The sequence below is a fragment of the Mobula hypostoma genome, chromosome 9 (genome assembly GCF_963921235.1).
Source record: "Mobula hypostoma chromosome 9, sMobHyp1.1, whole genome shotgun sequence".
Taxonomy (NCBI): domain Eukaryota; kingdom Metazoa; phylum Chordata; class Chondrichthyes; order Myliobatiformes; family Myliobatidae; genus Mobula; species Mobula hypostoma.
Window position 1 is genome coordinate 139,746,217 of NC_086105.1, and position 14,887 is coordinate 139,761,103.

General features: G+C 42.6%; 1 protein-coding gene across 2 annotated transcripts in view; it reads left to right on the forward strand.

Moving 5' to 3' along the window:
• cacna1ha (calcium channel, voltage-dependent, T type, alpha 1H subunit a) overlaps positions 1 to 10,273 on the forward strand; it is a 647,795-nt gene extending 637,522 nt beyond the window's left edge. For both annotated transcript variants that reach the window (XM_063059309.1, XM_063059307.1), the window contains 2 exons: positions 3,179 to 3,243; positions 7,534 to 10,273. In XM_063059309.1, the coding sequence (XP_062915379.1) occupies positions 3,179 to 3,243; positions 7,534 to 8,709 (1,241 nt within the window). In that variant the 3' untranslated portion in view covers positions 8,710 to 10,273. The remainder of the gene's footprint in view (positions 1 to 3,178; positions 3,244 to 7,533) is intronic.
• Positions 10,274 to 14,887: the final 4,614 nt, after the last annotated feature.

A 14,887-nucleotide genomic window follows, 5' to 3' on the forward strand; every position in this document is an offset into this window, starting at 1 on the left:
AGAGTTTCTTGTGTCTCTGCGCGTCTGTCCAAGTTATGGCTGCACTGATTTGTGAAAGCTCTTGGGAGAGAACCTCCAGACGCAGGACCCTAGAGGTCTGATGCACTGCCTTCAGCTGACCAGGCACAGGCAAGGGGTCTGGAGGACAAAGTACTGGGTCTCCTGTTCTATCTGCATAAGGATCTTGACTGCTCCCATGACCTCATATCTGAGGGTCACTTTGAAACACTCTATTCCCCGCCTGGCACAGTCCCATTTACACCCATTTCCTCGGCTTGGATTATTTTTCTTACTTTCAATCAAGCTCACTTTTTAATGAGAGCATACCAGCTTCAGTAGTGTGCTGAAAGCAACTTAGTCTCCAATTCCAGAGACTTCTGACAACAATCCTTGACCATCACGCCACGTGTGGCTGGATGTAGATGGATCAATACCCAGTCTTAAAAACGTCTAATATCTAGTGGGTTCCCACAGGTTTACTCAAGATTTAAGATTGTTTAATGTGATTTCCAGTGCACAAGCGTAGAGGGAAATGAAATAATTGTTACATACAAAAAACAATGAAAATAAACAACAGAACAAAAAAGGGGGTCTGCATTATCAGTGCACAATTTTTGGACCTAAATGTTTAACACGTGTGTTATTCAGAACAAGCAAGCTATAAATCAAGATCTACGACACGTGCAATCTAGGTCTCTGAATTCTCCCTTGGTAATGTAGTTGTTTCTTTGATAGCGAAGACTAGCAGAATAACTTTTTTATAGTCCCTCTTTAAGGTTGTTATAGCTGGGTGTGATAGTGGGAATAAACTCCCACTACCTAAAAGTTCTCCCAATGGCGTGCATCTCAAATAGCCTCTGACAATCAAATCCAGCTCCCGGCCTTCGTGTGTGGTTTAGCTATTTAACACAGATACTTAACACATTGTTTATGAGGAGAACGGCCAGACCGTTTCAAGCTGACTGGAATGCAACAGTATCTCAAAGAACTACACATTACAACGGCAGAACAGTAAGTCTAAATGCACAACGCATCAAACCTTGAAGTGGATGGGTTACAGCAGCAGAAGATTCCCAACATACACTCAATGGCCACTTTATTAGGTACAGAAGGTAGCTAATAAAGAGGTCACTGAGAGTATATGGTGAATAAAGTTGATCCTCGACACTCAATGAACCAGTTTATAAGGCCACAAGATATAGGAGCAGAAATATACCATTTTGACCCATCAAGTGTCCTCTGCCATTTCATCGTAGCTGAACTATTCCTCTTTCTGCCCCAATCTCCTGCCTTCTCCCCGTATCGCTTCATGCTGTGACTCATGAAAATTGTATCAACCTCTGCCTTAAGTATACCCAATGCTTGGCCTTTACAGCTGCCTGTGGCAAAGAATTCTATATTCACCACTATTGGCCTAAGAAATTCCTCCTCATCTCCTTTCTAAATAGACATCGCGCTATTCTGAGGCTGTGTCCTCTGGTCGTAGACTCACCCACCATAGAAAACATCCTGCCCACATCCCCTGTATTGAGGCCTTTCAAAATTCAATAGGTCTCAATGCAATCCCCTCTCATTCTTCTGAATTCTTGTGAGTACAGGCCCAGAGCCATCATACACTCCTCATTTGATAAACCAATCAATCCTGGAATCATTTTCATGAACTTTCTTTGAACTCACTCCAATGTCAGCACGTTTTCTAAGAAAATGGGCCCAAAACTGGTCACAATATTCCAAGTGAGACCTCACCAGTCCCTTATAAAACCTCAGCATTACATCCTTGCTTTTATATTCTAGTCCCCTCAAAATGAATGCTAACATTGCATTTGCCTTCCTCATAACCAGACTAATTTGTAGGGAATCCTGCACAAGGACTCTCAAGTCCCTTTACACTTCAGATTTGTGAATTTTTTCTCCATTTAGAAAATTTATTTCTTCTACCAAAGTGCATGACCATGCACTTCCTGACCCTGTATTCCATCTGCCACTTATTTGCCTAGTCTCCCAATCTGCCTAAATCTTTTTACAGTCTCTGCTTCCTCAAAACTGCCTGCCTGTCCACCTGTCTTTGTGTCGCCCACAAACTTGGCCACAAAGCCATCAATTCCATCATCCAAATCTTTCATGTAACACCATGGGCTGTTAACTTGTTAAGCAGCCTCATGTGTGGCACCTTGTCAAAGGCCTTCTGAAAATCCAAGTACATAATATCCACCAGTTCTCCTTTGTTCATCCTGTTTGTTATGTCATTAAAGAATTCCAACGGATTTGTCTGGCAAGATTTTCCCTTGAGGAAACCATGCTGACTACAGCCTATTTTATCATGTGCTTCCAAATCATCCTTCACAATTGACTCCAACATCTTCCCAACCACTGAGGTCAGACTAACTGGCCTATAACTTCCATTCTTCTGCCCCTCTCCTTTCTTGAAGAGTGGAGTGACATTTGCAATTTTCCATTCCTCCAGAACCATTCCAGAATCTAGTGATTCTTGAAAAATTGTTTTCCCACATACTAAAACTGTAATCAAAATATAAAATAAAAAATGCAGGAAACACTCAGCAGGTCAGGCAGCATCTGTAGGGAGAAAAGCATTTAATGTACCAGATTAATAACTTTTAATTTTCTATTTTTATTTCAGATTTCTGTTTCCTGTATTTGTAATTTTTTTGCTTTTTAATTACAGTTATAATCAGTAAGTATAGCTTTTGCAAGAAAGTTGAAGGATTGTTCATGTTCAGTCAAAGTTCAAGTTTATTGTCATTCAACTATACACATGTATACTGCCAAATGAGACAACATTATTCCAGACCAAGGTGCACAAGACAGTACATATAACTCACACACAACACATAATGTAATATTACCACAAATAACAAAATATATTCCAGAAGACTGACAATTAGCATAAGGTGCATTTGCAACACACGTTAAAAAGTAAACGCTATAACACCCCTGGCACTTCATACGTGATGAGACCTGGGAGAAGAAGCTGTTTCCCATCCTACCAATCCTTGTCCCAATGCTACGGTACCCCCTGCCTGATGGTAGGACGTCAGAGTTTGTAGGACAGATGGGAGGGGTCCTTGACAATGTAAGGACATTGTGGGTCAAACGAAAAGAATCACTTCTTTGAAGCTATTTAATTTGTTTCTTTGTTCTTTAACTTGTTTCTGAATAGGCTCCGTGACTTCGGTGCATTCCCAGCCTGTCGAAGTCTCTGCTTGTCTTGGAGTTCCCTCTGAGGTAATTCATCATAACTATGCTTCGACCAACCGCATCGCCCTCCCCAAAATCTCTCCTCCACAGCGACCACCACGATCACCCAGTATAAACAGGCTGCTGAATAGGCAGGTATTGATCGACCTTGTTTTCAGAGAACCTTCACAAATTGTACTAACGCAGCTTGGAATAGAAATCAGTGGTATTTGATTTTAATTTGCACACAGTGGCTGTTTTGTAGGCCAAGTTATAAGTGAATTTGACCTTACACAATAACCCCCCCTTTCAAAGTTCAAAGTCTGGAGTAACTTTCTATCAGAGTACATCCCACATGTCACCATGTACAACCCTGAGATTCATTTTCTTGCAGGCATACTCACTAAAGAGGAGGAACTCAGTAGGTCAGGTGGTATCTGTGGAAAGGAATAAACAGTCAACGTTATGGGCCAACACCCAACATCAGGACCCAACCTTGACTGTTTATTCCTCTCCATGGACGCTGCCTGACCTGATGAGTACCTCCAGCATTCTCTTTATTCATTCCAGATTAACGGCATCTGCTGAATCTTTTGTGTTTAGAGAATGCAGAATATAATGCTAAAATTATAGAGAAAGTGCAGCCAGGTAGGCAGGTAAAGATGTAACTTGGGAGACCAAGAGTTCATCTTCATTGCACCAGAGGTCCAAATAAGAGTCTTATAACAATGGAGTATATGTTGCCCTTGGAGCTTGGTGGTACAAGTTTCTGGGTTTTGGAAGTGGGGTGGTGAGGTTGGGGGATGAAGAGAGAATGACTGGGGTGGGAGGGGTCTTCGATTATGTTGGCTGCTTTCCCGAGGCAGCGAGAAGTGTAGGCCATGTCAATGGAGAGGAGACTGGTTTTCATGATAATAGACTGTGTTCACAATTCTCAGTTATTTCTTGAGTCCAAGTAGAATACTTTCTCATGGTGCATCTAAAGATGTGAGAGTCATCACTCTGGTGCTGAATTTTTGAGGAAGTAGAATTATTGGTGTGCTTCCTTGAGCTGCTTATATTGGGCTGGTGAATGCAAAATCCAGGACATTTCTTTCAGAGTTGTCCTGCTTATCACTGTACGGTGATCAGTCAGGATGTTCATTATTCAAACAAATAGAGACCTACTAAATATGCCAGCAAATATAAGGGCTTACCATTCTGGTGTAAGTAAGTAAAGTAATTCTGAATTATGTCAGAAATCTTAAATGTTAACTTTTAATATCTAAGGACTTGATACCTCAGATTTTAATTGTTATTGGAGCTTACTTGTTTTCTTTCTGTTTTCTAGCCTTCTCTCTGTTCCAGTTTTCTTGTCCTTGATTCTGCTTTCTGTGGTATTGAATTACATATTATAATGGGTCTGGACTCCAAACCGTTCAATAACAACTTATATAAACTTCTCAGTAAGCTTCATCATGGCAGTAGTGGAGACCAGGAGTTGACATATTGGTATCCTAACAGAAGTTGGTATTCTAGCTTCAGTTATTACCTCAGGGGCATCAAATATTACAGATTAATGCCATTGGCTTGCACCCATCTCACCTTTTAACTATAACTACATTTAAAAATATATGTGTTACTTGTATGTCCTCCCTTGGCTGTCTGAGAAATTCAATTCAATTTCAAAAGCATGTAAATGAGAAAAAAAGTGGGTTTCGTTAAAAGCAGCAATAATTTATTAATTGGCCTAAAATCAGACATGGTTCATCTGTGTCCATTATTGAAGATTATCAGTCTCCTTAGCTGGTCTGGTCTGTATGTAACAGGACTCTTGAGTTAAAATGGACTCTTGTAAAATATTAAAAATGCTGCAGATGCCGGATATCTGAAAATCAGTAAATACTCAAGCTGCTCGGCAAATTAGGCAGCATCTGTGAAGAGAGAACCTGACTTAGCATTTTAGGTCAATGACTCTTTGTCGGAAAGTTGGCTCTTAGGAGCCCTATAAAGTGAACTGGAGACCAGCGCCTCATATTGTATCTGGTAGTCTAAAATTTGAGGATGTGACATTGTATTCTCCAATTTCTGGTAACCTATTCCCCCTCACTCTATTTTCTCTCCCCTTTTGATCGACACAGTTTCCCTACACCCACGCCACCCCTGCCCACCATCTCCCTATTTCTTTCCCCTCCTCCACCCAGTCTCTCTGCCCTCACCCACACACTCCTCCCTCTGACCCTCCCCCATTTGCCCTTCCCAATTATCTTATTTTGTTCCATGCTCCACCTTCCCCTCTTTTCAGATTCCACCACCTGCAGCTCTTTGTCACCTTCACCCATCACCTCCCAGTCTCTCTCACTATTCCCACCCCTCCTCACCTGGATCCACCTATCACCTCCCAGCCTCTCCCACTATTCCCACCCCTCCTCACCCAGATCCACCTATCACCTCCCAGCCTCTCCCACTATTCCCACCCCTCCCACCCCTCCTCACCCGGATCCACCATCACCTCCCGGTCTCCCTCACTATTCCCACCCCTCCTCACCCAGATCCACCTATCACCTCCCAGCCTCTCCCACTATTCCCACCCCTCCCACCCCTCCTCACCCGGATCCACCATCACCTCCCGGCCTCCCTCACTATTCCCACCCCTCCTCACCCAGATCCACCATCACCTCCCAGCCTCTCTCACTCTTTCCACTCCTCACCTGGATCCACCTATTGCCTGCTGTCTCTTCCTCTACCTCTTCCCTTCAACTCTTCATACCAGCTTCCTCCCCACAATCTTTCAGTCCAAATGAAGGGTCTTGATGTGTCTGTTTTCCATCTCAGACTGACCATTGAGTTCCTCCAGCATCTTGTTTGTTGCGGCAAGCCACCGAGTTATATTGAACTGAGCTTGAGTAACTTTAACTGTGACAACAGCTTTTCTTCAAATAAAACTTGTTAGTTAGTTAGTAGCTGCACAACAAAGGTAAATCTTTCCAATAGCCAACACAAAAGATTCTGCAGATACTGGAAATCTTGAAGAACACACACAAAGTGCTGGAGGAACTTAGCAGGTCCGGCAGCATCGATGAAGAGGATTAAACAGTCAAGGCTTCAGGTTGAGGCCTTTCATCAAGACTGTAAAGGAAGGGACAGAAGCCAGAATAAGAAGGTGGAGGGAGAGAAGGGAGTACAAATTGGCTGGTGACAGGTAAAACCAGGCAAGGAGGAAGGTGGCTGAATGGGGTAGGGAGATGAAGGAAGAAGCTGCGAGTTGATAGGTGGAGGAGGTAAAGGGCTAAAGAAGAAGGAATCTGATAGGAAGGATAGTGGTCCATGGGAGAAGGGAAGGAGGAAGGGCACCACAAAGAGGTGAAGGGCAATGGGGAATGAAAAGAAGGTGGTGAGAGGGAGCTAGAATGGGGAATAGAAATAGAGAGAAGGGGGAGGGAGTAGAAATTAGCAGAAGTTAGGGAAATCAATGTTCATGGCATCAGATTGGAAGCTACCCAGATGAAATATGAGGTGTTGCTCCTCCAACCTGAGAGTGGTCTCGTCATGGCAGTAGATGAGGCCGTGGACCGACACATTGGAATGGGAAGTTGAATTGACGTTAACCTTTCCACATCATATCTTGGGCCTTAGGAGAGGAAGTGATGAATTACTCGTTGGGTGGCTAAGTGTGCCAAGAATGTAGGGGTAGAATTACCTAAAAACCAGAGGCCAAGCATTTAAGGCAAGGGGGGGTAAGTTCAAAGGAGACGTAAGGGACAATTTTTTTTGCACAGAAAGTGGTGGGTGCCTGGAACGTACTGCCTGGGGTGTTGGTAAAGGCAGAGACATTAAGAGACATTTAAGTAACACTTGGCCAGCTGGTGGTGTAGTGGCATCAGCGCCAGACTTTGGAGTGAAGGGTCCTGAGTTCGAATCCAGCCGGCTCCCTTGCACGCTTTCTGTCCGTGCTGGGTTGGGTGTCGAGCCGAGCAACTCTGCCTCGTAAAAATAAGAAAGCCTGCTAAAAAAACACCATCAAATGACGGTGTCCCAATGACTCCACTCGAAGTTAAAGGGCTTTCTTCTTCTTCTTCTTAAGTGACACTTAGATAGGCACATGAATGTGAGGAAGATAGAAGGATAGGGACATTGTGTAGGCAGAAGAAATTAGATTAACTGGCATTTTGATTTCTAATTTAATTGGTTCAGCACAACATTGTGAGTCAGCCTGTTCATGTGCTGCACTGTTCTTGTTCTATGTTCAATAAGCCATGGTTTCAGTTCATGGTGTTTAATAGAAGAAAGGGTTTACAAATTATAGATGAGAAACTGTCAGTAGTATCAATTCTCTCTTCATTTTCTCCCCTGCTCTAGGAGTCGATCTGGAATGATTCTGTGGGTTGTCTGAGTGACGATTCGAAGAACGTCATTCAGTCCACTGATGGTCTGCACCCAAATCCTTCAGCTCGTCTCATTCTGGTCCCGCCGCTCATACACCCTACCCCATTGTCTCCAAAGGTCACCCCACAGTCCTCGCCGCTGCTGGTGCAGCATGGCAAGCAGTCGAGTGTCCACACACGCAGCCAGGTCTACAGCCAGCGAAGCATCCCCAGCCGCTCACCCAGCCACAGCAGCGGAACCAGCAGCTCGTCCAGCTCCCTCCTCAACCCACCGGACCCAGCCGATGAGGAGGTGCGGCACATCAGCGACTCGGCCAGGAACTGGAGGAGGGAGCCCGAAGCCCAGAGCCTGTCGCCGTCACCTTTCCTCTCTCCCAGCCCGCCCAAGGTGGCCTTAAGGAATTTCAAAAGCACAGCCAGTCTGGCCGAAGTTGTTGGGGAGAAGGACTTAAGGAAGTTCCTTAACACCGATGCCAGGGAACAACTGATGAAGCCTTCTTGGGCTGTTGACCCCAGGAGACATTCCATTGAAATATGCCCCTCAACTGATCATGAAGATGCTGACTCCGAGTTTGAAGGTGAGTCTTCTGGTGAAGATAGGCCAGAGCCTTCCGTCCATGTCCAGTCAGATCCTGGACGTGTTCTTAATGCCCAAAGGAAGGAGAAGATGAGTCCACCTTGCATCTCTGTCGAGCCGCCGGCAGAGAGTGAGAGTGGGCCAGCATCTGAGTCCCAAGCCAGGGTGCATCTACGCAGGCGCACACTGTCCAGTGAATCGGTGGTCCACAGAGACGCTTCAGAGCCGGCAGATCTCACGCCTGGGGCACATCCATCCAAGCCGGACCGTCATCTCCCCCCTGCTTGTCAAAGGAAGCATCTCACCATCCCAGACTTTTCATTCGACCTTCCCGACGCCGATTCATTAAGCAATTTGTCCAACCCGTTTCCTGACAGTGACCACTCAACCCCTTCGGCAGATTCCACCGAGCCGAAGAAAGCGGACCACTTAAAAAAGCCAGGTGAAAACTCTGACCCCCAGAGGGTTGAAACTAGTAAAGATGTTCTCAACATCACCAACAGCCCCCTTAGGAAGCGGGGACTTACTCGAATGAATAGCACACGGGAAGACACAGATGATCTCGAGGTATAGCCGACATGGGGCAGAATGACTGAATTCACGCCAGTTAATCTGCATAAGACAGAGACAGTTACTCTGGCTAATGGTTCCTGTCGTTTGATCTCTTGTCATTGCTTCAAGGAGTTTGTAAAGGGATGCAACAGAAAAGTGGGATATGCAAACATTTTTTCGAATGGAACTTGATTAGCTCCCCATAGCTCAATCACATTGATTTGAGTCGGAATTGTGTGCTGGCACATTATTGTGCAAACCCACAGTATACAGAAGTGCAGAAAAAAGATGAGAACTGTACAATACTGTAATGTTTGCAATGTACATACAGAATAATTATGTATTAGTGACAGATAATTTAATTATCTCTTCATAATGCACATATTTTTATATAGAACAGTAATGTTTTGCACACTTAAAATTGAAATCAAAGTTGTGTGGTGTTTTCTGGTGTTTGAGTGGAATGTATATAATTTAGATTTTTATTTTTGTTTCCTTTTCTGCTTGCTCATACTAGCTCTATATTCTAAATGTTTACGTTTTTTTTTAGCGTAAAGCTCCTTAACCGAGAACCAAATTACTACTGGATTGTAGTCAGTGCAATAATAGATTAATTCATTGTTCAATTTTTTTTTTAAACAATCGTGTTTTCAACCAGTCTAATTTGCAATAAATTAAAGAAACCATAGAGAATAACAAGGCATACTGATATTAGGAACATGTTGAACAAAAGGAAAATTAAAATTAAACAGCAAATTATTTATTCAATTGCATTTTCTTTGCTGTTCGGTAAGTTATTGATGGTATTTGTAACGTTACATGCATTTGCTGGTCAGTGGTGTTCTGTGTAGCCTTTGAACGCATTCCTCTTTATGTTACATATACCATGCCAAGGGAGAGCCATTATTTCTTTCCTAAAGGCCTGTTTCTGTGTTCGACTTTTATTTGAGCTTTCCGCTAATCTGTTTCACATAAAAGTATGTTCCAGTTGTTTTTAAATGTACAATAAATCAGCGCTTCTGTCTTTAAAAAAATCTCTGCATATTCACTGCGAAATTTTAAGTATCAAGAATAACACTGGACATCAAAGATTTTGCTTCCTGAATATTTTTGGGTGTACCTTATGGATTTTGGGCTGCTGGTCATGAAAATCGCCATGAAATTTCCCTAAATCACACCATTTTTTTTGAACTCGTCTCTATTTGTTACTTAAATTCATAAATTCATAAATCAGAATAATTGATGCCAAGATTAAGGACGGCATTTTTATTGGTTCACTAATCAAACAGGTCATCAATGCAGGCAATTTGAAGAACTTCTAGTAGGACCGGAGAAAATCACATGGAAGGCATTGAAGGGTGTTGCTGAAATTTTCCTTGGCAACTACAAAACGCTAAACTACATGCAGCTAGTTGCCAACATGCTTCAAGCATACAAAGCCATGAAGTGCAACATGTCACTAAAGATTCATTTTCTACATTCTCATTTACAGTTCTTCCCTGAAAATCTTGGTGCTGTCCGTGACAAGCATGGTGAAAGGTTTCACCAGGACATTACGATCATCAGGGCAACTGGAATCCATCAATGCTGTCTGATTATTGTTGGACACTTAAAGGAGAAGCCTCAGACATTGAGTACAAACGAAAGTCGTCAACACAACATTTTTAGCTTTAGTTGAACTATCGCAATGCGTCAGTACCATTATGCAATTAGATGCATTATATTCAATAAAAGTTGATTTTGTGTTTCCTCAAATTACTATGTGACACAAGTAGTCTAAAATTATATTTGTGTTCAGCTTCAAGCGGTCTATCATGAACAAAAAGAGTTTCTGAAGGAGCAGCACATTCGAAAAAAAAATTGTCCAATGTAATTGAAGATAATTGCTGGATATAAGAAAGTTAATTTTTTTAATTAAGACAGATGGTAACAGTCTTTTCCCCAGGGTAGGGAAGTCCAAACCAAGAGGGCATAGATTTAGGTTGAAAAGGGAGAGATTTAAAAGAGACCTGAGGAGAAACCTTTACATATGGACGGTGGTGAGTAAATGGAATGAGCTGCCGAACAAGGTGGTTAAGCCAGTAAGTAATTGAAAAAAACAATTGGATGATACGTGGAGGGAGGAGGCTTGGAGGTGCTTGGACACTGTGGTAGGGTCAGATGGAATTGTTGGGCCATTTTGCTCTGTAACTATGATTCTATGTGCTGTTTAAACAGGGTTTACTTTTCCAATCTGGAAGAGAATCAATTCCAATAAGTGGTTTTATGAAATTTGGGATAAGATCAAATGTTTGCTTAAGGGGATTTTAAAAGACTGTGGCCTAGAAATTCTTAGCTCATAGTTAGTGTAATTTTAACTAAAATGCTCTCACCATGCCATGAATGCATTCTGTATTTGAGGATTTGCAGTGAAAGCAGTGTGAACGTGCTGTGACTTCAAATAACATGTAACATGCAATAGTGGTCAGATTTTGCTATTGTGAATGCAGAACTTCATTGGGCTTCAATCACAGCTGCAGGCTGTCATCACTGATTAAACTGGACTCTGGAAACGCACCTCATTCCTTCATTACAAGGAGAGCAGCATAGCCTCTGTCACCACACTTTTCTAAAGTCTGGACAGAGAAAAGCCATTTTTATACAGAGTTGACTAACTCATTGTCATTGCGTGCCTTGTTGTAAGACATAGACGATCATGGTCTCGTGACCATGATTATTCTTGGCAATTTTTTTCTATAGAAGTCGCTTGCCAATGCCTTCTTCTGGGCGATGTCTTTACAAGATGAGTGACCCCAGCCATTATCAATGCTCTTCAGAGGTTGTCTGCCTGGTGTCAGTAGTCAGATAACCAGGACTTGTGATATGCACCAGTTGCTCATACAGCTATCCACCACCTGCTCCCTTGGCTTCACATGGCCCTGATCAGGGGACTAAGCAGGTGCTACACCTTGCCCAAGGGTGACCTGCAGGCTAGCAGAGGGAAGGAGTACCTTGCACCCCTTTTGGTAGAGATGCAACTCCACCCCACCACCCTAACTTGACTACCAGTTATGAATATTGACCATTTGGTAAACTATATGCTTGGATTCTTTTACTTGCATGATCAATCTCCATTCACAATAGAGATGTTAAAATTCAATAGAAACTACTAATGATGATTTGAAGTTAGTAAATTAATTGTCCCTTAGTTGGTCAGGCGGCACTTAAGGAAAAGAGTACAGTTGACATTTCAGACCGAGACCCTTCAGTAGGTCTTGCTGAGGGCTATGGCCCGAAATGTCAACTATACTTTTTTCCATAGATGCTGCCTGGCCTGCTGAGTTACTCCAGCAATTTGTGTGTGTTGCTTGGATTTCTAGCATCTGCAGGCTTTCTCTTGTTTGTCCCCTTAGTTGTTATGTGTTTTGCACCCTTCTGTTACAGTTTTATCTCATCTTCAGTAAGTGAACCTGCTGTAAAATGGGAAGCTATACTCTTCAGAGAACTTCCTAACCTGGGATATCTGCACTCCACCTGTAATCTATCCTTGCCTGGAGGTTATTTTCACCCTTGCTTTGCCATAACTTCCACAAGGCCTTCACTGGAGGATGGTAGCTTGTTTGTGCATTAGTGAAAGGCAACATTTCAGGGAATCAACTGGAGAAGAGATGATGGGTGGTTCTAAGGTCATCCTTCTGAAAGACAAGTCATTCTTCTTCCTTCTGACTGGAAGGATGCTGTGACCATCATGATACCACCCCAAGTATTATGTGCTGTGTGTGATTTCAGCTTTGTGGGTGCGCTGGGTCCAGAGGAACGTTGTTTCATTTGGTTGTACTGTATAAATGTCCAGTCAGATGACAATAAATTTGTACCTGAAACTGGAGGACCCAGGGGAATCCCACATAAGATCGCAAGACATAGGAACAGAATTAGGTCATTTGGCCCATTGAGTCTGCCCTGCCATTCGATCATGGCTGATCCTTTTTTGCCCTTCTCAGCCCCACTCCCCAGCTTTCTCCCCATAACATTTGATGCCATGTCCAGTCAAGAATTTGGCCTCCACAGCTGCCTGTGGTAATAAATTCCGCAAATTCACCACCCTCTAGCTAAAGAAATTTCTCCACACCTCTGTTTTAAATGGATGCCCCTCTATCCTGAGGCAGTGCCCTCTTTTCCTAGACTCCCCAACCATGAGAAACATCCTTTCCACATCTATTCTGTCTTGGCCTTTCAACATTCAAAAGGTTTCAATGAGATCCCTCCCCACCATCCTAAATTCTGGCGAGTACAGACCCAGAGCTATTGAACGTTCCGTGTATGATAACCCTTTCATTTCCAGAATCATCCTTGTGAACCTCCTCATGACCCTCTCCAGCACATCTTTTCATAGATGAGGAGCCCAAAGCTGTTCACAATACTCAAAGTGAGGCCTCACCAGTGCCTTATAAAGCCTTGGCATCACATCCATGCTCTTGTATTCTGGACCTCTTGAAATGAATGCTAACATTGCATTTGCTTTCTTCACCAATGACTCTACCTTCAAGTTAACCTTTAGGGTGTTCTGCACAAGGACTTCCAAGTCCCTTTGCATCTCAGATATTTGGGTTTTCTTCCCATCTAGAAAATAGCCTGCAAATTTATTTCTCCTACCAAAGTGCATGACCATGTATTTTCCAACCTTGTACGTGGTCACAGGGAGAACATACAAACTCCTTACAGACAGCAGCGAGAATTAAACCTGGATCGCTGGCTCTGTCAGGGGTTACACTAAACACTCAACTATCGTACCACCCCACACAGTTTAAAGTTTGTGCTTGTCACTCAACTTTGAGCCTAACTGGTGACAACACATGATAATATAGCAAGGCTTGTGGAATCATAATTATGTCCCCTCATTACTCTGAAGTCCTACAGATAAAACTATTAAATGGTAGACAAGGTATGCTATTAGTTCAAAGTTTAATGTAAATTTATTATGAAAGTACAGTACATATATGTTACTATATGCTACCCTGAGATTTATTTTCTTGTGGGCATTCACAGTGGATGCAAAGAAACAATTGAATCAGTGCAAAACTACACACAAAGATGGACAAGCAACTAAAGTGCAAAATACAATGTATTGTGCAAATACAAAAAAAAAACTAAGTAATATTGAGAACATAAGTTGGCCTGGGTGGTAGGAGCCCTTAATGAGTTTGAACTCTCGGGAAAATAATTGGAAGAGTACTCAATACTGGGATTATATTGGAGGAAACATTTTCAAAAGAAAGTGAGTTAGGCTATCGGGAGATTGCTTGATTAACGTCTGTTAGTTCTAAGTTTTGATTGCTCTGATTTCTAATAAATATTTCCTATGTTCTTTCCCTATGATTAAAGATTAGCTTTACTTGTCACATGTAGATCAAAATACACAGTGAAATGCATTGTTTTTCCATCAATGACCGGCGCAGTTCAGGGATTGTGCAGGGGACTGATCGCAAGTGTCGCCATGCTTCTGGCACCATCATAGCACATGCCCAAAACTTACTAACTCTAAAGTGTACATCTTTGGAAACTGGAGCACCCAGAGCAAACCCACATGGTTATGGTGAGAACGTACAAACTTCTTACAGACAGCGGCGGGAATTGAACCCCGATCAGTGATTGCACTAACCACTACACCACCCTCAGATGAATACTTAATTGTATTTTGTAATGAAAATGGCGGTCAGTCTGAGGGATTTTAGTTACAGAGTTTGCTGAGTTATCAGAATCAGGTTTATTATCACTGATAAATGTGAAATTTGTTGTTTTGTGGCAGCAGTACAGTTCCATATATGAAAAAATACTATGAATTACAATATGAGTAGAAAAGAGAGGAAATATAAATGAGGTGGAGTCCATAGGTTCATTATCCATTGGGAAATCTGATGGTGGCAGAGATGAAGCTGTTCCTAAAATGTTAAGTGTGTGTCTTCCGGATCCTGTACCTCCTGCTAGCAATCAGATGAGGGCATGTCCTGGGTGGTGAGGGTCGCTAATGACGGATGCTGCCTGTTCAAGTTAGTAGGAGTACTGTTGTGGGCTGGATTAGCATTTTAATCCATTTGACATCTAATAGCTAAAACTGATATCTCAAGTGTATTTTGTGGAGAATGTTGTTTGCAGCGAGAGATGTCTGGGACACAAATCTGGGAAATAAGCATCAATCAAACTCCGATCATAACACTTGATC